The following is a 24,532-nucleotide window of genomic DNA, read 5'->3' as shown; positions in this document are numbered from 1 at the left end:
CATTTAGATACCAAAATAATCTTTTAATCTGGAATTTATTTCCGACTTTACATTTTAACCGAGTGTGGACATCTTGGCGGGTTATACATGCAAAGCAAAAGTTGCTTACTTTAATTGTAAACAAAGAAATGTAGACTGAAGGTAAAAAAATGAGAGTACAGATTGTCACATGCATGGTTTTTCCCCGCTGTTATTTACCTGTATATCCTTCAGTCGCAGATTTGGCTTTTGTGTCTTCATTCGTGGTATACGTTTGAAAAGTTGTCGTTTGCTTTACAGTGTTATATCCATCTTCTGTAGACTGATCATTTGTTTCATTGTTTAATCCTTAATGAGATAATTTCAATGTTTTATATATCATCAACTAATATCATAAAAAAAAGTTTAATTCCTATGATTTGAAACAAACAAGCACACAGTCTACCATCCAGACTTCGTCATTGTAAAATTAGTGATATTCCTCAGAGTTACTGATAAATTCACAAAATTATCGCTTGGAGCCTCTCAAAATGTTCAAAAACTATGAATACATGGCGTAGTGTAATTAAAGATACACAGACCGAGAAAAATCGAGACTAGAAATATTTTAACCAATTGAAAGGTTTTTTTCTGTAAATCTCTAATAATCAATCAATTATCAAAATAAGACATAAAACAGATAAAAATAAAACAACATTCCCTTATATGATGTTTGTTACTACGAACTGCCTCATCTTTTGATCTTTTGCTAGATGAAGTTACTGTTAAAATATACGGGTTGTGGTAACTGAACATGATTGTTGTTATAAATTAAGCTCAATTCTAAAATGGCGTCAAGATCGATATAGATCAAAAGGAAGAATTTTCAGATTTTCGTTTAATAACCTGGTAAAATTGCTTGATTTATTGTTGGTTTTGTAGTACATTTAGTAACCATAGGGGAAACAAATGGGAGAAAACAAAGAGATAGAAAAAAATCGTAAGAGCCGTCATATTTCAACATGTCAAAAATATCTTCTGTTTCAGTAAATTCACCTTGATAGCCTTCAGTTACAGATCTGGTTATTATCTCATCATTTGAAGTATATGTTTGGTGAGCTGTCGTTTCCTCTAGAGTGCTTGATTCCTCTTTCACATATTGATCTGTTGTTTCATTGTTTACTCCTAAAAGAGGTCAACTTATCATTTTAATATATTTTTGATGAATTACATAGAAGGAACGTTTAGTAAATAATGCAAAGTCAATATATTATATGTCCCGGTATTTTATCTGAAATGAGGGGTTTTCATTGTATAGAACGTTAGTAAAGTTAGCTAACTTGCATTTTCAAGTAAATACGGGGTTAGAACTTTTTATAACGAATAAAGAAAGATCCGATATATTTTTATACAGTTCATTTATACATTGTATTTGGTATTTACTCATCGACTTGGAATAGTAAGTTATATTCCAACATTGAACTGAACACATTATTGGCTTCTTTACAAATATAAAATATAAAATTTGGCCTTTTTAACATGTTTTGATTCGAGCATCATTTGTAGACGAAACATGCGTCTGCGGTAAATATAAAATTATAATCCTGGTATCTATGATGAGTTTATTTGCAACCACTGGGTCGTCAGTACTGCTGGTGGAGATTTATTTTCCCGATGGTATCACCAGCCCAGTATTCAGCACTTCTGTGTTGACTGGATTTATCTTTGATATGTTCATAATTATAAATTAAATGTTAACAAAACTTAGAACTTTTGAAAAAATAAGGCTTTTCTACTTCAGGAATAGATTACCTCAGCTATATTTGGCAAAACTTTTAGGATTTCTTTGGCCCTTATGCTCTTCAACTTGGTACTCTTTTTGGCCTTTAACACATGTTTTAATTCGAGCGTCACTGACGAGTTTTTTGTAGACGAAACCTGCGTCTGGCGCAAATGTAAAAGTATAATCCTAGTATCTATAAAGATGAGTTTATTAAGAACGGTTTGCGCATGACAATCTATTTGGAAAGTACAGATACAAGAGATATTATGTAAGAGTCATTGAGATAAAAAGACCAAACAACACACACAACCTAACTTACAATAAAAATTGTACGACTTTACTCCCCGCTGAGCTATAGAAAACAGTACATTAACGGGTGTTACATGGACTCTTTCCGATTATACACGGACTCTTTTCAGTTGTTACACGGACACTTTTTTACAAATATAATCACTCCGGTGCATGATTAGTGAGTTCATGGGCACTTTAACTTTTTTAAATTAGATTTAAACTTTTTGGTTCACAGACTTATTTTCTGTCTTTTTATTGAACAAAATGTTTACGTTAGCATCAATATCTTTTTTCGGACATTTCCAGTAAAATACTATTCATATCAGTACACTAAGGGGTTAGACATTTAACTTTTAAAAAAAAAGGGGGGACGGTTTTCTCCTAAAAGATGTTTTGATCCCAAATTTTATGAGAAAACAAATATTATGGTCAAGCAAGTTGACAAATTAATGTTTTACATGATTCCTTATTTTCCGAACACCGTAAATAGTGCTATTTTAAACCAAAACATTTGGGTGATGGCGTTGAAAAGTAAACAATTAATTTACGCAAAAAAGAACATACCGCCCCCTTTATGAGGAAAAATATTCGGTCAATAAATGTTTTCTTCAATATATGGACATGAATAGTATATTGGACAATGCTGAAAGTAAAGAAATGATGATACTGATTTGTATATCAATAAAATTAGATAGGAAATAAGTAAATAAAAATCAAATCCTATCAAAAGATAAAATCCCTATCAACTAAAAAATGCACGATTGATCCTATAAACAAAAAGTGTTTATGTAATACACGTCCAAATAAGCAGCAAATCTAGAAGAAAATCATTCAACTTATGTCAACAATTGTGGGCGGTAAGCTGCGGTTGGATCATACTAATGTAAAACGTGTTTAATCCCGATCAACACATGCAGATCTAGAGACGAGCATGAATTTAAAAAAAAATAAAGTATATGCCTGAATTTATAGAAAAAAAACATTTTTCATAAGTATTCCATTCACTAATGAAGTAGGAAATTCATACATTTATATTTTTATCAAATTTATATCAGTGGCGGATCCAGGTCCAAATCCAGGACAAAACACGGGAGGGGGGTCCAACTTTATGTCCCCATTTAAATGTATTGATCATCAAAAAGAGGGTTGTTCCTACCCCTGTGACCCCCATCACTGAATGTTAAATTCATGTATTTGGCAACAAACGCGCGATTTTTACGATTTTTTTAAGGGGTGATTGGGCACATCCTGCATTTTTTCATCAAAAATTAAGATCACAGCCTTTTTATTTTAAAATAAATTAGCCCCCCCCCCTCTCCCCGCTTTCCGTTTCATCCATAGAAAAACAAACGTTATCATACTTACCATTAAAATATTTCTATATTACTTTTTTACGAAGTTGCATTCTAAAAAGTCTTAAAGAATGTGTACAACATTCATCTTTTAATTGAAATGGTTCTTTTTTTTATCAAATTATTAGATTCCTGATTTATTTTTTTTGAAAAAAAATCTCGGTTGAAGGGAAATGAAAAAAAAAAGTGTTTATACTATAACTTACATTTACTGCTTTATTGCTATCTAAGTTTCTCAAATGTTTAGTCTTGCAACATGTATTATTACTTTCTTGAAACGTCGTACAAGTCAGATAAAAAACAAAAGTAACAAAAGAAACAGGCCGGTAACAACCAGCCGAATAGTTTTTCTGCACTTGTAGTCAGGTCAAGGTCCTCGGTTGGCGCCTCGGACTTTGACCTGACTACTCGTGCAGAAAAACTATCTGGCAACGGTTGTAACTGGCCTGTTTCTTTGTTACCTTTGTATTTGATCTTATACGTAATTAACATATAAGTTAGTTGAAGATACAAAAACGGAAGCGTTCTTACTTTGTATATTGTATTAGAAGGGATAAGATTGTTGAAACCCTAAAACATCGTGTCGGTCTAACAATGTTTTATAATGGTATTTTGTGGTTAAACATGTTTTTGAGATCTAAACTTCCCACTTTACCTCTAGCAATTTTAGAGAGAGAAAAACACAGCAATACGATTAAAATAAGACCGAGTCTGATGTTAGAAAAGGTAACAAAAGAAACTTAACACAATGACACTATCAATAATCCATACATTATCAAAGGGTTATTACCAGTTACTGAAATGCCAGTTAAATACTTTAATTAAACTGATTCCAAGATTATGTCTTCATCATTTGAATATCAAGTAACATCCCTCCCATACCATTATAAAATACACGAGAAGAACATAAACGGCATTAAGCTCACAAATGTTTTTAGAATAAATGTGTTTATTTCCGATGCGTAGACTCTATAATTAAATCAATATGAAAGCCAAAATATGCCATCTTTAATGATCTGACAACAGTATAGTTAATAGATACGTTATCAATCAGTCTATTTAACAGTTTTGTAAGTTTTGATGTAATTACCGACAGTTTTGTGCTTTGGTAAAAATATAACAATAAAATATTAGATGTGAACTACCTGAGCGTATAAGACGTTTGATTTTCAAATTCAGACAACTGGTATTTTAAAGAACAGTGATAATCATAATCTATTAAAGTCGTTTTTAAGCTACATTTCCTTAACAATAACTATTCAAATACAACTTATACTGAATGTATCATTTTGTTTCTTTAAACTGACAATGCTCTATTCTGAAACCTAAAATTATCACAACAAGTTGACGTTAACAAAAGATGATGAATTTTTTTTTGGCACATTTGAGGACACTTTTATTTGAATTTATCAAAACTTTTCTTATTTTATATGTTATTATCAATAGTTTGAGCATGGTACTAATTCAGATTGCCCTGTAATCTACGTTAATGTAATAGTGCGTTTATTTACCGGAACGGCAACTATTGCATTCACGTATAGCGCTTTCAAAAGAATTGCGTATTGTTCTATTAGAATGTAAATAATTTATGGGGACTTCAATTCATACTGATTTTACTACGGGTTAGACCTTTTGTCGATGTTTTATTACTTGCTGTTGCACATTCACTAAGAGGAAGTATAGTGTGAACATGCAAAAGCGTAACATTTTGATGAAGATATGCAAATAATATATATACAATAGGATTATGGTTTCGAACTTTCAAAATGTTTGCACCGCACATCTCTAACAAGACATAAATTTGTCGAAATGAACATCTGGTGCAGTTACATTGATGCAGTAAATTTTGATACTACAAATGTGTTGTAACCTCAACTGACAGATTTCAGATCCCAAAAGATTTATCAACAAAGCACTTTGTACCTCGGTTCTTACAAACATATACGGAATTTTTTATTATATTAAAGCTTACAGATCTTGAAACAAATCTATCAATTCCCTTTCTGGGATCGTTTTTGGACTGTCAAAATTTGCAAAATAAGGGTTTTGATTAAAAAAATAATTGGCATAACAAATCATTTATGAGACACCAATTGTCCAAAGGCAAATCTGATGCAGTTATTCCTTACATCTAGAGTTAAGGTAAAGTTAAAAGTATACTAGTAGGTTAAGTTGACTTGTATTTTCCATTTGAGTCTCTAAAACTTATAAAATGACTGCAACAACATATATTACGGCCAGACATAAAAATACACCACAAGACTGCAACTGTCAATTGGTTAACAAGTAAATCATTGTTATAAATGAAAATACCATGAGCTTGTAATGTTTATATTTCAAAACAAACAGTTAGTATGAGCTGTTTACAGCAAAATTTATACACAAGCACATTCTAAATTACAAATTTATTTTACATGTCTCAAATCTATTTTGAATTAGACTATTACCGGATTTGTTAAAAAAAAAATGAGCAACAAGGCGGGTGCCACATGTACAGCAATATCTGCCCACCCTCCCGGAGCACCTGAGATCACCCCAGCCTTTTGTTGGGGTTCATGTTGCTTATTATTTAGTTTTATATGTTGCGTCATGTGTACTATTGTTTGTCTGTTTGTCTTTTCTATTTTAAGCCATGGCGTGATCAGTTTATTTTCGATTTGTGAGTTTTGACTGTTCCACTGGTATCTTTAGTCTCTATTTTGAGGAGAACAATTTACTCTTTTAAAGGGCTTCTACGACGTGTAAAGCCTGTGTCGCTCACATGATATTTTTATTTACAATTGATGCATGAAATAATGCAACCTTTATACTTTTGCTCTAGTTTCATAGATACATGTCAAAAAACTCCATTTTCCCACCGTATTCCATGTCCGTCATGTTGCATGGTTCGCCAAAAAAAAACCAACTAAATACCCTAATGCTTAGTTGTGGCAAAGTTTGGTTAAATTTTTTTTTGGCTTTGGAGGTAAAAAAAACTCCTTATGGGGTCAATTGACCATTTTGGTCAAGTTGACTTATTTGTGGATCTTACTTTGCTGAACACAAGTGTCGTTTACAAATTATCTCTATCTTTAATAATATTAAAAAAATAGCCAAAAACAACAAAATGTCCTTAAACATTTCTAATTCAGGGCCAGAAACCTAACAACAGTTTGATTCCACTGACAATTTCAGGACAAATATATCTTAACCTGATGAACACTTCTATCTAGATTTGCTCTAAATGCATTAGTTTGAGAGATATCAGACAAAAACATTCACACCCTATCGTAGTTTCAGAAGAAAAGATTTTTTTAAGATAACAAAAAAATATAATTTTTTTTTTTAAAAAGCAATATTACTGACAATAACGTCCCACAGGGTCAGTTGATCATTTTGGTCATGTTTGGCTTATTTGTAGATCTTATTTTGCTGAAAATTATTGCAGTTTACAGATTATCGCAATCTTTAATATTGTTCAAAATAATTACCAAAATCTGCAAATTTACTCAAAATTACCAAATCAGGGTCATCAACCCAACAAAAGTTTGTCCAATTCGTCTGACAATTTCAGAACAGATAGATCTAGACCTGATAAACAAATTTATCCCTATGTCAGATTTGATCTAAATGCTTTGGTTTCAAAGATATAAGCCAAAATCTACATTGTATCTATACGTTCTATTTTAAGCCATGACGGCCATCCTTGGTTGGTTGGTAGGGTCGTCGGGCACATTTTTTAAAAAGAAAAATCACACAAATACTGAACTTCGAGGAAAATTCGAAACGGAAAGTCCCTAATCAAATGGCAAAATCACAGGATAAAACACATCAATCGAATGGACAACTGTCATATTTCTGACTTTGTACAGGTATTTTCAAATGTAAAATATGGTGGATTGAACCTGGTTTTATAGCGCTAAACTAGATGATGATTGTGACCAAGTTTGATAAAATTTGGCCTAAATGTTTCAGATTATAAGATTTTTGTAAAAGTTAACGACAACGATAGACGACGGACGCCAAGTGATGATAAAAGTTCACTTGGCCCTTTTGGCCATATGAGCTAAAAAGCTGAAAAGCAAACATACAGAATTCTGGAATTCAAAAGAGAAAATCCTTTATCAAATGCACAATCATAAGCTTAAACACAGGAAACGGATGAAAAAAAAACCAGTCATATTTCTGACTATGTTAAGGTATTTCCTTAAGTAGAAAATGCTGGATATTTAGTGACGATGAAATAAGATGATTTATTTCCCTGAGGGTATCACCAACCCAGTAGTCATCACTTCCGTGTTGCCTTGAGTTATCATTGATATTGATATATTAACCTACTGTTAACAAAACTTTTAATTTTTTAAATACTATAGGTTTTCTTCTTCAGGAGTAAATTACCTTAGCTGTATTTGGAATTGTTTTAAGGAGTTTTCGGTCCTCAAAGCTCTTCAACTTCGTACTTTATTTGGCCATTTTCACATTTTTTATGTATCGTGCGTCAATTATGAGTATTTTCTAGACGAAACGCGCGTCTGGCGTTTACTAGTATATAAAAATTTAATCCTGGTATTTATTATGAGATTATTATGCAAACTGGTTTTTTTTTCATTCAGAATTCACTTGCTACTATGACCTCTCTCATACTTTAATTGAACATAATTATTGTTTACGGCAATCAAAATATCATTTTACTAATTGTTGCAATTTAATAATAATAAAATGTTCGGTTATCTTTCTTTTGTCGTTTTCTTTACATTTAAAAAAACAAAGATTATAAACAACTGACATGACTAATTTATTGCAAAGAACTATAATACTGGTTTGACTGGATATGACTTTAAAAAGTCCTTTGCACAAGTTTAACCGGCATGTAATTTGGAACATAATAACATTCAAAATTTTAAAAATAAGTATGTAATTGAAATGTAATCAATTGCTAGTTCATGTTATTGACCCAATGTATGTTGTGAACAGCTGAATGTACGACCAGATAAGGCGTAATAAGATATATATCAGATATTATGATAGAAGTATGATATATTATGATATAATATGATATAGGTATATTATTTATTTCATTTTTTTACCAAGAACCCAAGAAGATAGCCTTAATAAACCTTCTCCTTTGTCATACAGTATATATGCCAATAAAACAACAATAACATATGAATGCATAAATTTTCACATTAAATGTGTCTTTGCTAATTGTCTTCTATGTAACAAATTGAATCTAAGATAGTTAAATTTTTATCACGATTCGCTTGCACTTCCTTTGATTCATTCATCCCCCTGTGTTCGTTGAATCATCTGGAAAAATAAAAATTAATGAAACAAAAATACTACGGAGAAATCAATAAATGATATTGGATTATATCTATTAAGGCTATTTTCAATAGTCGCATTGCTAACATATAAAGTTTTATGTAGAAAAAAGCACGTCTGGCATATAAAATTATAAGCCTGGTACCTTTGTTACTATTTGATGAAATAATTCATTTAGGTAATTACTTAGGGAATTTAATTCCATTTATTTTCTGATACGACGTTTTCGTTTTAAAAAAAATTACTCTTACGTTATGGTGATTTTTTGGTTTGTTTAAAACATTTTATGAGTTTTCTTACTGATAGTAACGATGTTTAAGGGGGGGTATATAAAGAGCAACAATTCCGGTAATTTGTTACTTACAAAAACTGAGCAATCATTCTACATAAAGTAAAACAATTATCAACCAATCTGACAAACACTTTGCTAACCTATTACAAATTCACAGAAAATATAGACCATAAAAGAGGAGTAAAAGATACCAGAGGGACAGTCAAACCCAAGCCAATAAAACTCATCGTCTTTGTATTGTAAATGTATGTCATGTCTTAATACTGAAACCAGTTCATGCTGATAAAAAAAAATGATCACTTTCAGCACTGCAATATTCAATAAACTCATCAGAGACAAGGACTAAATTTTGTATATACGCCAGACGCGCGTTTCGTCTACAAAAGACTTATCAGTTACGCTCGAATCTAAAAAAAGTTAAAAAGACCAAACAAAGTACGAAGTTGAAGAGCATTGAGGACCAAAATTCCTAAAAATTTTGCCAACCCCATCTTTAAGCGATGGGAATTAAAATCATCGCACGACAAGAGCAGACATGCATATTGGTAATACTGTAAGCCACCTCATTTTCGCAGATATTTTTTTCATATTTCACTCTTTTCATTAGACTCCGAGACAATATCTGAACATAATTCAATACTACTAATTGTCAATTAAATTGACCTCGTTTAGAATATTGCAATATTCAATAAACTCATCATAGATACCAGGACTAAATTTTGTATATACACAAGACGCGCGTTTCGTCTACAAAAGACTCATCAGTGACGCCCGAATCTAAAAAAAAAGTTGAAAAGGCCAATTAAAGTACGAAGTTGAAGAGCATTGAGGACAAAAATTCCTTAAAATTTTGCCAACGACTTTAAACGATGGGAATTAAAATTATCGCACCTCACTAGCAGACATGCATATTGGTAATACTGTAAGCCACCTCATTTTCGCAGATATTTTTCATATTTCACTCTTTTCAGTAGACTTCGTGACAATATCTGAACATAATTCAATCATACTTATTGTCAATTAAATTGACCTTGTTTAGAATATGTCATTTTTTTAAATATACGAAATGATTTAAATGCGCGTTATTTTTCAACTCTAAGTTGGTTTACAGTATATACTTTATATCCATGAAATAGAAAGTATAAGATAACTTACGTGTTACACGTAGAACCAAGGATTCTGACATTTCGTGGAAATTCGTTCCAGGCTGGCTTACAACACATGTACATCGCTTGCCTTCATGCGCTGCAGTTGGAATAAATGACATTAGTGCCAAGACGGCGTCTGGTGATCTAATTGAAAAATATGTTTGCAATTCGCCATTGCAAAACCATTTTGCATCTGGTCTTGGATTACCACCTGCGACCCGGCATATGAGATAAGATCGGAGTCCAGCCAAAAGGTCAGTTGAAGACACTGTCACCTGACTTACTGAATCTATAATACAGAAAAGTAATCAGATGTGTAGCCATATTGCATTATTATATTAAAAGATCCCTCGACGGAACTGTGGAAAGATCTAATTGAGAGAAAAAAACATGTTCATCGGATTTGTAGACAAGCCTGCTACTACATGCGACTATCTCTTTTTCGTGACTTTAAGGAAGCTTTGATACTAGTATTCATTATAAAAAAAACTGTCCTGCTGATATAAATACAAAACAATAAAAAAGATTTCCTGCTAATTTTAAATGTTATCCAAATAAAAATGATTGCAAAGCAACTGATAAAACAACTAAGTTACAAAATTGTTCAAACTAGCAACGAACTGGTATTGAAAAGATGTTCATTTATCGCCAACCTCTTGTTTTATAAAAGAACACGACACTTGTCTTCTCATATTACATATTGAGTAATCTGTTTAAAGTATTTGTAAAGTTATAACCGATGAACTTTCATATAACATTATTAGTTTATGGTTTGTCTGGTTTGCACTTCGCATACAAAGTTTACAGAGCTCTGCATTAATCATAAACCTGACTTTTTCCTAGTCGATGGACTGAGGAATCCAATTTTTCGACCATTTGATTACGAACCCTCTCAGTTTTTCCTTATTTAGTGTCATTTTTTCTTGTGCTGAACATGCAAGAATATGTTCTGCAAAACATAAAGCGAACCTAACTTATAAATTGAAAATCTCAGTTGTCAAAGAGGTATTTCTAAAATGAGAGTAATAAGTATATTTCTATATGACTCTTGATCTTTTTCTAAATCATTTTGCATGCTTTGTATATTGGACTCAGAGGTTTAACTATAACTGAAACTGTACTATATTATTTGAAAGCAATTTGGATATAATTAATATTTGTATACTCCAAATAATTGTCTTAAACAAATGCAAAAACACGCCTCTATTTTAGAGGGCGTTAAACATTATGAGAGACCATATACATCCTAAGATTTCAAAATATGATGTGGTTTGAATGCCAACTTTAAAACTATCCATTGAAATGCAAATGACATGAATATATAAGCAATAATAGACCACCTTAAAAACTGTATATGTACACAAAAAGTACAAAAAAACATTTACTCACATAACACATGCAACACTGATGTTTTGGAAATTTCTTCAAACGTTGTGTTATTTTGCTTCCCGATGCAGGTACACATTTTGTTGTGGTAATCGGCAGTTGGCGTTATATGCAAGATCGAAGTAGATGAATTATGTGTGACAATCGATGTAACATTATCATAAGGCATTTCGCTGCATGTCCACCAAACGTCGGGCAAGGGATTGCCGTCAGAAACCTCACATGTCAAAATGTCTGGTTGATGTTCAATTAGAATTGGTACTGTTACATTTAAATCATCTCTTACTGGATCTGTAAATAGATTAAGTCGTATTTATATACTGACCCGTATGCAATGTATTAGGTCACTAACACAGAATGTAACTAATAATATGAAAATTATTGTACTGTTAATTACTTTTAATGATTTTTATTTGTCTTGTACAACTTTTGGAATGTTTAAAATTTAGAACACATTTGTTGCTGAGTTGGCACTATACTACAAACTATTTCTGGTTCATAGTTGGAAGGTATATTAGTTTAGGATAGAATCCCTTTGGTTGCATTTATAAGTCTTATAAGAATCAACGTGTTTCGTGCGTCACTGATGAGACTTATGTAGACGAAACGCGCGTCTGGAGTTTTTAATTAAAATCCAGGTAACTATTTACACCACTCGGTCGATGCCACTGCTGGTGGACGTTTCGTCCCCGATGGTATCATCAGCCAAGTAGTCAGCACTTCGGTATATCAATTATATGGTCATTTTTATAGATTTCTTGTTTACAAAACATTGATTTTTTTTTCGAAAAACTAAGGACTTTCTTATCCCCGGCAGATGTTACCTTAGCAGTATTGGGTAAAAACTTTTGAAATTTTGAGTCATCAATATTCTTCAACTTTGTATTTATTTTGGTTTTATAACTACTTTGATCTGAGCGTCACTAATGAGTATATGTAGACGAAACGCGTGTCTGACGTATTAATTTATAATTCTGGTACATTTGATAACTATCAAATAAGAAACTGTAAGATTAAGATAACTTTCAATATGTTTTCTTTATATTTTAGCATCTGCATAATTATTGTAATAATATATAGAGAAAAAATTTGTAGTAGAGAATTTCAATGTAGGTATCCCATAAGTAAAAGAAAGATAGATATAACTTATAGTCTTATACATATTGCACATATTGATTCTGCTTACTATTTTGTAGGCTATACATAACTCTTTCGCATATTGTAAGACCAATATAAAAGCAATCGTTGGTTATAATGAAATCAAATATTGATTTCAAAGAGTAGTTTTGGTAGTCCTTTAGCGTTTGAATGCAAATAAATTTGGTTATTTCCTATATCTTAATGATTAACAATGCGACTATACGCCATGATACGCGTTAGGGACAAATAAACGCAACCATGTAAATAATTTTCATGATTTAAATGATATATATCGACAATAAATATAGTTTAGTGTGTGTATAAATAAGCTCATCATAGAAACAAGGATTGAATTTTGTATATATGCTATATAGACTTCTGTTTACTATTACAGCGTGTATAGGTTAATCACATATACACTATTTCGTGACATAAGTTATAGACGCCTGTTTATGGAAAGTATGTCTTGTTTGATCACAAGGTGTAATTTGGTTACGTATATACACTAACCGTAAAACTCTGTTTATTCATATTATATATTTATGAGAAAAATAACGCCCCTGTGTATACACAACTTACTTTTTCCTAAATGTATAACATGTTTAAAGCATATTTCCATCTGAACTTTTTAAAATCTATGATTCATCTAAAAACTTACAATAAACTACAAGGATTTCTGTTTTATGTATTTCTGGAAACGTCGTCTCATTATGATGAACTATGCATGTACATATCTCTGCATTACACTCCCTCGAAGGCATAAATTCTAAAACTGAAATAACCTGATTCTCAGATAAAATCACAGTATCGTTGTCCTGATTACAACAGTTCCACCATATGTCAGGCACTGGACTTCCGCCGGAGGCAGAGCATGATATATTCACCACTTCATTAACTATCATAGGGGATGGTACTTCTAATTTCATTGAAGAAGGTGTTGGATCTAAGGATATATAGTTTTACAATTAATGTGTATACAGCATCTACATTGTACACAAACAAATGCATGCAAAAGTTATTAGAACCATTCTAATTGACATATTTCTGAAACCTCGTAATCGGTTTTAAGTCGTTAAGATAACAAAAAGGCATTTATCTAAAGCATGCAATAAAATGATGAAGTAATTAAATTAAATAGAAGATTTTTTCCCCGTATCACATTTATCATATTTTCCTCTCTTTTTTTTCTTTTTTCTTAAATATAAACAAGATACAAGAATCTTTGTGGAAAAATGTAAATTGCATGACAAAAGGCATCACAATTGAAAACTGACGAAGGATAACATAGTTAAGACTAGTGAAGAATAAATGAAGTCATTAACCAATTGTGTTCACAAAGGGAATTATTAAAGTTTGGTATATATTTTTTTTAACTCCAGGTAGCTATATATATATATATAGTCAACACGACATAGTGTTCTTATCCCGGGCATAAAAACAATGCCGTATTTGGCAAAACCTTTTCAACTTTTGATATTCAGTGCTGTACTACTTTGTACTTTTTTCACTTTCGATCTTGTATATCTGGGCGTTATGTATTCGGATTTAGTTTTCTGTAATTAGTTAATACTTCAGTTTCATTATGTGTATCTCTTTCATATTCATTTGATAAAATTTACTGTTTGCAATAGCATGAATTGTTCTATATAATAAGAATGTTCTTATCCCGGGAATACAAACAATGTCGTATTTGGCAAAACCTTTTCAGTTTTTGATCTTCAGTGCTGTACAACTTTGTACTTTTTTCACTTTCGATTTTTTATATCTGGGCGTCACTAGTGAGTCTTGTGTGGACAAGACGCGTTTTTGGCGTTTTGCATTTTAAACCTGATGTTTTTTGTTATCTATTAATCATGCTCTTCTTTGTCTAATATGTTCTCCTTTTTATTTGTATTGTAGTCCTGTGATATTATGTTGTCATTTCAATGTTATATTTAACTTTGCCATTAAAGTGCGAGGTTTGGCATGCCATAAAACCAGGTTCAACCCACCACTTTTATTCCCCTTTACAAGTGTCCTGTACCAAGTCAGGAAGATGGCCATTGTTATAATACTGTTCGTTTCTGTGTGTGTTGCATTTTAACGTTGAGTCGTTTGTGTTTTCTCTTATTTTTGAGGTATTGAGATAAGACGTGGCACGGTGCTTGTCTATCCCAAATTAATGTATTTGGTTTTGATGTTAAATTTGTTATTCTCGTGGTGTTTTGTCTGTTGCTTGGTCCGTTTCTGTGTGTGTTGCGTTTCGGTGTTGTGTCGTTGTTCTCCTCTTATATTTAATGCGTTTCCCTCGGTTTTAGTTTGTTACCCCGATTTTGTTTTTTGTCCATGGATTTTGGAGTTTTGAACAGCGGTATACTACTGTTGCCTTTATTTGGATCAACTGTTTGATTGGTTGTTTAATATTTGATTTAGAAAGCCAGAAGCAAGCGTACTGAAAATCATAGTCAATTACGATTGTAAGAGTGGATTCTAAGGCACAAACGAAGTGCAGGTTTTAAACTCTTAACCTCAGTGTGAATAGGCTAGTGATAAGATAGATGAACATATTTGACCTAGTAAAACAGACAAGATATAACATATATACTATACCACAAACAATAGCTGCCATCGAGTCATTTGGACATCTTACAGAGTAGCGAGGACAGTGTACAAGCTTTGTTTCATTACCAGTACAGTGGAAAGTTTCTTGGTAGATGTCATTTGATGATGTATTGTATGTGTGCCTTGATAATACTACAACATGTCTTCAATAGACAAAAGAATAATGTATGAACCTGAAAGTAAACTGTCAATCGGCTTCTTTGAACAATCACTGAAGGTAGAACATGCATAGGATCAAGAATTAAGCAATTTCAATGTCGAAAACAATTGATTTGATATACTAGTAAGTTATCCACATCAATTAGATAGTTAAACTCTCTCAGGCAAAGTTAGCTTTAGATCGCTTTGGCTATTAATTTTATGTATTTTTGACATATAGCTCTTCAACGGTTTCGATACTTATGCATCTTCGGATTTTTAATGCTTGGCTTTGAGCTTTCCTGACGAAGTTAAATTCAAAAGCGTTTCGGACGCAAGAAATCATTAAACGTGTTGTTTTTATTTTTTTTAAACATGTGAAGTGACACGCACAGAAAAAATCTAATACTATAAATTTAGGCAATGGTCAAATCGATTAAGCGAAAACAAATCAGTGTCACAAACCAAAACCGAAAATCAACTATAAGAAGATAAACCCAACAACAGAAACGATGAACTACTAAAAAAGAAAACCAACATACATATAAATGAACTATTTAAAACAACTTTCATATTCCTCATTTGGCACAGGTAGTTCTATGGAAAAAAATGATGTTTTGAACCTAGTTTTATGACTAACCAAACTTCCGGCTAACATGGAAATGTAGCGAACACCGCTAAAATGACAATATTGCGTTACAGGAATAAAAACAAATAAATGCAAGAATACTCAGAACATCTTGCATATATTTGGGAAGTTTAGCTATCTATATTACGTGGTTAAATTCATCATTTTCCTTGAAAAATGTATGTACAAATTGCAAGTAAGGAATATTATAATACGTTATTTTTCAATCATTCTTTTGGTTGATTAAGTGCAACATTTGATTTAGTCAGTTTAAATGGACAACCTCTTTTCACGGCGGCGGTTCTTTCATTATACTTTTTATCGATAATGTAGCAATTTTACCTGACCATATTGGGAAACAGGTATTTAGTCGGATCTTAACACGTACTTGTGATTTGGTTAAACCGGTTTTGTTATAAATATACGGAGAAATGTCGAAATGTTCAGGGCTTAATTAAATCCGTATTTCGGTAGGATGGTGCAAGCATACGATTTTTATTGCGTCTTACACTTTGAGAAGCGAATAATCTTTAACTACTTTATTCAAATATTGTGTAAAAACATTAATTTTGAGCTTTGAAAGTCAAGTGACTCGATCATTTTCCTGAGATAGTTTTAAAAAATGCAAAGAAATATTTTTACAGTGGGTTAGCTTTCATTAGTCTTCACTATCTATAGATTAACAACTTTTGGTTATATTTATAATTTAGAATCATCATTGAAGGTGGAGCACGATTGCGCAGATAATTAATTTTATTGATGTGCCATTTGTATGCAAGAGTGACATTCCGTTGTATTATGTGCCAATTCGAAAAAGTTATGCGAGTATTCTCTCCCCTTAACAGGTTAATTATTTTATAATTAAGTTTACGTTTCTGATATAATTTTGAATAATTACAAAATGTATACATTCAATATATTTCAATTTTTGTTATTGGTGTATCAAAAACATTGATGTACGAATATAATTTCATAAATTTGAAACGTTTAAAATGATTACATACCAATATAAAGAACCGTTCATCATTTTTGAAAAAGACTATGAACGAAAATTGTATAAATTATCTTCTCTTGATGATGGATTGATTGGCAAATGAACCAGCGTTATCTAATTGTAATCACAGAAAGGGACCGGCGAGCAATTTTTAATTGTAGCTTATTCAACCTTAAAACAATTTTCCACTATAAACGAAGGCTACTTTATTCAAATGTAAGGACTTAGTTAGCTAAATCTACAAATTGTATTAAATATTATGATTTTTTATTGCAATAGATTAATATGCTAGATAATGCTTTTTAAAAAGTCCCGACAGGACATTATGAGAAAAGGTTCAAAGACAAAGTGTTCTCCCAACCTGCATGAGGACTTGGTTATTGTTTCAATGCATAACCATTGTCCGAAGCTTATTGAATTTAATACAATACTGTATTACCTAAAATGTTTAGAATAAAGCAATATGCCATTTTCTAATTCAGTTAATCGTTTAAGAAATAATATAATAAAAAAAAGCTGAATAAAGAATCTTCTATAAAATTGATCTGCAAATTTAAAAATTTCTGAAACAGATATATTGTAGACTATTTTTGTGTTTAAGGAGATTACATGTTTTGTTTCTGTTGTAGATTTCAAGCAATATGTTGGCTAATTGACAAATGACTTAATTTACGTACCGGTAATTACCGTTTAGTTCTCGACAGAAGACGATGCCATCTCTTTTGTCGAATTCTAGGCTGCATATATTGGTTCTCTGCTTCCCAAGCATAATCTGAGCGATACCTTCATTAGCTTTATTTCCACCTCCAAGTGTTAGAGCCATTTCATCTGATGAGCCTTTATTATTTTAACGGTTGAAAATAGAAATATAATTAAATAACGATTTTTCGTCAATTAAACAAAACGAAGGGACACAGAAGGATAAGAAATCAAAAGGTTTAAAAACAATAATAATAGTGTAATTTACCCTCCCCCTTTTTAACCCCACAACAATGAGTTGCGAATGCATATACAAGAAACTTTTAGATATTCATTGAAAGATATAAATTTTACTAGGAAAAAAACACTTTCAGAAAAACTGAGGAAAACATAACGAGAGGCAAAAGATACCAAAGGACAATTCAAACTTATAAGTTGGAAATAAACTGAAAACGCTACATAACTAGATAAAGGCGAAACCAGCAATTAAGCAGACAGTAGATTTATTATGAAATAATTACATTGGATGTATGTTTCATTATAATACGTTATTGTGATTGGCTAACTGCACATCACGTGTTATTCCTTTAGCAATTGCATTACCCAATATTTTTTTTTTTTTTTTTTTTTTTATAAAATAATATCTTTATTGCACTTTTCTTTGCTGTTGTTACAAATTACTCGAACTACAGCAGTTGTCCGAGTATCTCGGTGAATTAGTCACTGGATAACCAGGGAATTTATTCAGTGAATTCATATTTATAGATGCTGTAGTTTGTTAGGTTTACACTATTTTGTTTCATGATTACGGAAAGTGTACAGTTTTTGTCCGGTTTGTTTCTAAAGATTAAAACTTTATGATCATTGACTTTTAACCTTATTGATGAATAATAAAACTTATCATTCGTGATAACACGAGGTCCGACTATAAAATGCACAGGTAAATTAAACAAAAAATTGATAAGATTCGTGTTTTCATGATCCTAGCTGAAAAATGTGATTATAAGTATTGAATGCTTTTTTTGTAACTCATAGGGTTGTAAAATCGTTGACCGTGTACACATTTTTAGAAAGAAGCGCGTCCGCGCTTCATACAAAATGCACTTCGGTCAACGCTTTTACACCCCAATGAAGTTACAAAAAGAAGAATTTATTTCTTAAATGTTATATTCATTGTGGTGCCGTCCGTAAAACTTCTAAAGATATATCTTCACATTATCCACTTATTATCTATTTATAATCTTTTGTTAAAAAGAAACTAAGCTTTTAGCAGATGCTCAAACCCAAATTTCCTTTACCTTATGTTATGAGAACAACTTGATTGTTACCATAAAGAAAATTATTGTTATAGTATAGTTGATTGCTGTGTTGGATCTACGAAAATTAAGATATATATGAAAGATGATATTTTATATTGTCCTTTGTCTGTTATTGCATAATCAATTATGACTTTTAAATTTCGAAATTAGTTAAAAAAACTAATAAATTGTTTTCTAAAATCAATGAATGAAAACAACTTAGTCTAATGTTATTTCTCGTTGTTTGCTTGGGTTTGTGAAACTAAACTAATCCTCAATACTAATCAAAATCCCCATTTATCTTTTTCGCTATTCCAAATATTTGATTTTATATATGCTTTAAATGAAATGGAAACGTGTAATAACAATTATGTGAACCAAGAGAAATACGACTGTGAATGTTCAATGATGAACTGTATTTAAGACAATCTGTTCCATGTTTAGAAAATTGATTACAAATGTGTGCGCTTACATTGAATACCAACATCTTCTCTGTGTTTGGTGTCACAGTTGTGAGTATTCCAGGAAGTGTGTCTGCAATTTACTATACTTGACTCCCTTCCGGTACAGACAATGTCGTCTAGTATATAGTTTGAACCGTCACTCAAATCTTTAAACTCGTAGGAAAAACGTCCATTCCTGTAGTATTTCAAAGCATAGATTTAGAGTACCAGTACTAATATAAAGTTCTTATCCAAATAGATTATTATATTGTTTCAAATTATTGTGCTATCATTTTCGAATCTCAAACCTGCTTTAAAATCGATAATTTGAAAAATAACATAATTGTTGCAAACACATCATACTATAAAAATCCATATTGATAAAAATTGTTGTCGAAAAGCACAAATACAAGCAATACAATTACACCAAATACTATGTTTAGAGATGGCCGAACGAAGTAGTCATTTTTGTAAATTGAAATCAGCAGATCAACTTCATTAAAAGTATTTCAAAACATGTTTTAAGACATTTTTATGCTTCTACACGATAAATCAAGAACTTTACTAACCAAGATAATTCTAAATATCTGCAAACTACTGATGCCTCGATATCGCCAAATCCGTCATCACAAACAGTTCCCCTTTGTCCGCCATGATAAATCTCTAATCGTCCATTGTAAGGTGTGTTTCCGTGTGACAGTATCTGACCAAAACCTGAAAGTAATTAAATATCAAAATGGCAAATATCTTCATTATACTAGAAAAAACAGGTAGAACAGTTTGCATTTACACACTTTTATGATACATGCTTTTCTGTATTCAGCTGAAAGGAAAAAAAATGAAAAGATATTAAAAATGAAACATGTTCACATGAAGCCTGATAACATACTGTGGATTCATTTATTTTCGTAGGTATCAATTTTCGTGGATTGCTGAAAACTTGCATATTTGTGGATCTTTAATTTCGTGGTTTGCCAATCTCTATATACAAAGCCTTTTGAAAATATGATATTTGTTGAACATTTGAATTCGTGGTTCATCTGTAACCAAGAAACCCACAAAAATTGGTATCCAACGAATAATAAAGAGTCCACGGTATTTGAATAAACTTTAATTTGTCATTTCCGAGAGGAAAAGTGACAAAAATTAGTGCATAGGAACATAGAAGGAAGAAGATGATGAACGATGAAATTGAAAACGTGTAATATGGTTTAGCATGCTGCAGTTATTCCATTAAATTTCAAGGAAGTGTATTTTATATGCATAGCTAATATGTTCAATGCAATTTCATACACGGCCATTATTTTGAAAACATGTTCGTTAAACACTTTTTGTTGCACAGTTAATCGGAAAATGAATCGCACTGTACAGCATGCTGTCATACCATATAACTAATTTTAGGAAGCTTTGATGTATTTTTTTGAGAAAATTGCGGCTGTAATTTTTTAAGATTGATGGAAATATCGACAAATAGTATTAAAATTGTAAAATATTTAACCTCTTCTATAAGTTATAACGTTGGAGGAGAAAAGCAAATCATAGATTTCTAAGATTTCTAAATAAGAGAGTTTTGTTGCAAGATAGAATTCACTGTATCCTTAAAATTGTTTCATAGATTTATATCGGAGTTTTGGTTATTAATTGTAGTAACCTACGAATAAGTATCATTTATCCACAATTGTATTTCACAATTGTTTATATCGATCGTTGATCAAGCTGAAATTTATCGATGCCACATACTAGTACAAGAGGTTTACGATACTAAAGGGACATAAACTTTAATCAAAACATATTACTGAAATACCTTTTGATGTCATTACTAACACCAAAGTAAATTAATTAGTATTGTCTCCTTTTAGTTTGACATTTGTTGTCCAAATTTCGTTAGATTTTCAAATGTATATAATTTACTACATATCAAAATGCAATATACGCATGAAATCATACATCTGAACAAATTAAAGGTTAAATGGTACCAAACACCTTTACTAAAATTAATTTGGCTTATGATAAAAATATCAAAATTATAAGAAACACACTTTTTCGGAAAATATTCGTTGGACACATATAGCAGTTCGATAAACACCAATTTTGATCAGTGAGAAGTTTTATATTTTCTAAACAATAGAACGTAAGTAAAATGTTCAGCTGATTGAATTTTAAGAGTTATCTCCCTGTAGTGTTATGTTCCACCTAAATATATGCAATATGTAATAACTTAACTAAACTGAAAAACCAGGTTTTATCCACCTTAGTCAGAAAATGCCTGTATGAAGTCATGATTTTGACAGCTATTACAGTGTAAATATCTCCAAATTGATACGATATTCCCGTGATTGCATTTCCTATCATAATTTTCTTGAAAGAGGATTGTTGCTCACAAGGAAGCTATTAAATCAAGAGTTCCAAATGGTAAAGTTGAAATCATCTCTTCGTAAATTTTACGGATGCCATCACGAGTTGATTGACCGTTATGGAATTACCGTTTCACAAATGATATCGAATATGTCGTAACTACAATTCCCTTCGCTTTCATAAAAATGACCTCACGAATTAGACTATTTACCGGATTTGTTATCTCATAAGGAACACGACGGATGCCATATTGGAGCAGATTCTGCTAACCCCTCCGGAGCACACCTTAGATCAACCCTGTTTTTTGGTAGTGTTCGTGTTCGTGTTGTTTATTTTTTATTTTTCTATGTTGTGTCATGTGTACTATTGTTTGTCTGTTTGTCCTTTTAATTTTTAGCCATGGCGTTGTCCGTTTATTTTCGATTTATGAGTTTGACTGTTCCTCTGGTATCTTTCGTCACTCTTTTTATCCATTCGTTTGATTTGTTTGAGCTTTTCATTTTGCCATTTGAAGAGGGTCTTTCTGTTTTGACTTTTCCTCGGAGGTTTTTTTTTTTTTTTACTTTTTACTATGATTTTATGCAATATTATATAGTAAAGCTATTTTTGTCATTTGGTATCTAGATGAAGTAATGTTTTATTTATAATTAAAGATAACTTAAGCTGTATTTACTATTAGTATAAGATCACTTGTTGCGTACTTGAATAGGCATTTCCAATAAGAGGCAATAGAAGTTTTCGGATATTGAAATCTTTTAAATGCATTAAGAAAATACAAAACAATTTTTCTCACATCTAAAAGCAGTCCATTTGGCCATACAATCCCCATATGAATTATACGTTCTTGTGCACTCTGATAACAGCTGTTCGTTTCCGCTACAGTTTATATCCATAAAACCATCAGTTTCCTGGGATGAGGAAATGTCATCAGCGACAATTAATTTGCTGAAAAAAGGTTGAAATTTTTGAATAGTTAAAAATATAACCTATCGAATTATTCAAATACTATCGTGGTGAAATGCTGTAAAAGAGAATTTAAGGGAACCAAATCTCGCAATCATATTGTTTGTTTGATAGAATATGATTTTATATTCAAATGCAATTGAAGAAAAAAAAATAGTGAATGTCTTTCTGGTAAAACTAATGCCATACATATCTATACGATACCATTTACCATCACGTTAAAGATCAAAATAAATTTTTGATATCAAATCTGCTTCTTTTAAAAACGTACTTTTATTTTGACAACTAACATTTTTGCCGTTTGTTACAATTATGTCTGTTACATGCTAAATTTTTTTAAGTTACTTCGTTATCGTTTTCTAAAAAAATTTGTGATCCATTCAAATTAGTTTTGTAATAGTTTAAAGAAAACGGAAATGTTTTATCATTAGCCAACCTTTCCCCATAATGTCACATTTGTCTTTGAAATTCAGTTAACTTAAATAATATTGATTACCTTTCAAAACCAAGCATTTGGCAAATATTTTCTTTAGCAATATTTATGTTGCACACTTGTAGATATGAGTTACTTATGTCAGACATAAGAACAAAATCTTCTTTAAACCTGCGTATATTCCACATCTGTTCTGTAAACAAAAATGTATCAATTTAATCAGAACTAATATAATGACGCTGACATGACCCCTAAAGACAAAAGGTCTTGCGAGTTGTAATGGTTAATAAAGCATCCCAATTGAAAATTGACAAGACTCTCCGTTCAAGTCACAATTTGTACGAACTTTTACATGGAGTCTTGGCTCAAAACAAACAGCAAGCTATAAAGGGCCTCTAAAACGACTAGTGTCAAACCACTCAAACAGGAAACTAGCCGTTTAATCTATATAAAAACGAGAAACGAGAAACACTTCATGTTTTTTTTTCAATACAAAATTGAACATTTAGAAATTGTATAACGATCCATTTGTCAATATTCTCACGAAAACAACAAAACAAAGAGACAGAAAAAGTTACCACATCTTACGCCTACATCCTCCTCGTGATTGCAGTTATGATTTCGCCAGGTTGAATGTTGACAGTTCATTATGTCCTTCTCCGTTCCAAGACATATGACATTGTCAAGACCTATTACCATATTTCCATAACGGTAAGATGTAAGCATTACCGCATCACTGGAAAACAAAACAAACAATTAAAAGATGAAAACCTATATTCAAAATATTTGTACATGGGGAGTACTACTTGAGATATAATCGTACAGTCGAATACTGTATGCTGTTGTTTTTTGCATGCTTTCGTTGTCAGTTTATTGCATTTTTTTTCTGTTAATAAACATGCCTTTGTTCTTTTAGATTTTGATGCCAAATGTACAAGTTTCCTTCTTACGTAAAAGATTATCTGATACATTCTTATAATTTCGTATACAGCTATGTGATATCTAGCATTTCGATAAGAACCCACATGGATGAAGTCATTTCAAATTTTATTTGTAAGTTCATTACCATGAATAAATCCTTACACACTGACAGAAAAAATCACATGAACAGAGAACACCAAAAACTAAAGTACTGAACGATACAAAACAAATAAGAAAAATAAGGTTCAAGGTATTTTCATGGTTTTTGTTATGTACATATATTGTCATTGCTTTTGTTTTTACATATCTAAAACAGGTGGTATAAGCGCCAAGTATTACCTAAGTAGATATTTACAATATGGAGTACCTTTTAACGAAAATTGCATTTTTATATAAACTCATCATAGA

At 31.4% G+C, this 24,532-nt stretch overlaps 1 protein-coding gene and 1 long non-coding RNA gene across 2 annotated transcripts; both read right to left on the bottom strand.

Annotated features, from left to right (window-relative positions):
• Positions 1–10,134: 10,134 nt before the first annotated feature.
• On the bottom strand, positions 10,135–13,378 carry LOC134697388 (uncharacterized). Its single transcript, XR_010103109.1, has 3 exons — positions 13,310–13,378; positions 11,515–11,802; positions 10,135–10,414 (listed from the first exon to the last, which is right to left on the bottom strand). It is a non-coding gene; the product is annotated as an uncharacterized LOC134697388 (long non-coding RNA).
• A 9,193-nt stretch (positions 13,379–22,571) lies between these two features.
• LOC134697762 (scavenger receptor cysteine-rich type 1 protein M130-like) lies at positions 22,572–23,922 on the bottom strand. Its single transcript, XM_063560050.1, has 3 exons — positions 23,782–23,922; positions 23,267–23,396; positions 22,572–22,752 (listed from the first exon to the last, which is right to left on the bottom strand). The coding sequence occupies exons 1-3, from the start codon at positions 23,900–23,902 to the stop codon at positions 22,572–22,574; spliced, it is 432 nt and encodes a 143-aa protein (XP_063416120.1). The 5' UTR covers positions 23,903–23,922.
• Positions 23,923–24,532: the final 610 nt, after the last annotated feature.

Source organism: Mytilus trossulus, chromosome 14 (assembly GCF_036588685.1).
Source record: "Mytilus trossulus isolate FHL-02 chromosome 14, PNRI_Mtr1.1.1.hap1, whole genome shotgun sequence".
In the NCBI taxonomy this organism is placed as follows: Eukaryota; Metazoa; Mollusca; class Bivalvia; order Mytilida; family Mytilidae; genus Mytilus; species Mytilus trossulus.
The sequence above is the reverse complement of the archived record's forward strand: the minus strand, read 5'-3'. Positions and strand labels throughout refer to the sequence as shown.

Bases quoted from the DNA above. Each gene is read 5' to 3' on its own strand.
- LOC134697762 (XM_063560050.1), bottom strand. From the start codon at position 23,902: ATGGTAATAGGTCTTGACAATGTCATATGTCTTGGAACGGAGAAGGAC. The intron at 23,397-23,781 runs GTAACTTTTTCT...TTTTGTTTACAG, and splicing joins GGATGTAGGCGTAAGATGTG to AACAGATGTGGAATATACGC. The intron at 22,753-23,266 runs GTAATCAATATT...ACCTTTTTTCAG, and splicing joins CAAATGCTTGGTTTTGAAAG to CAAATTAATTGTCGCTGATG.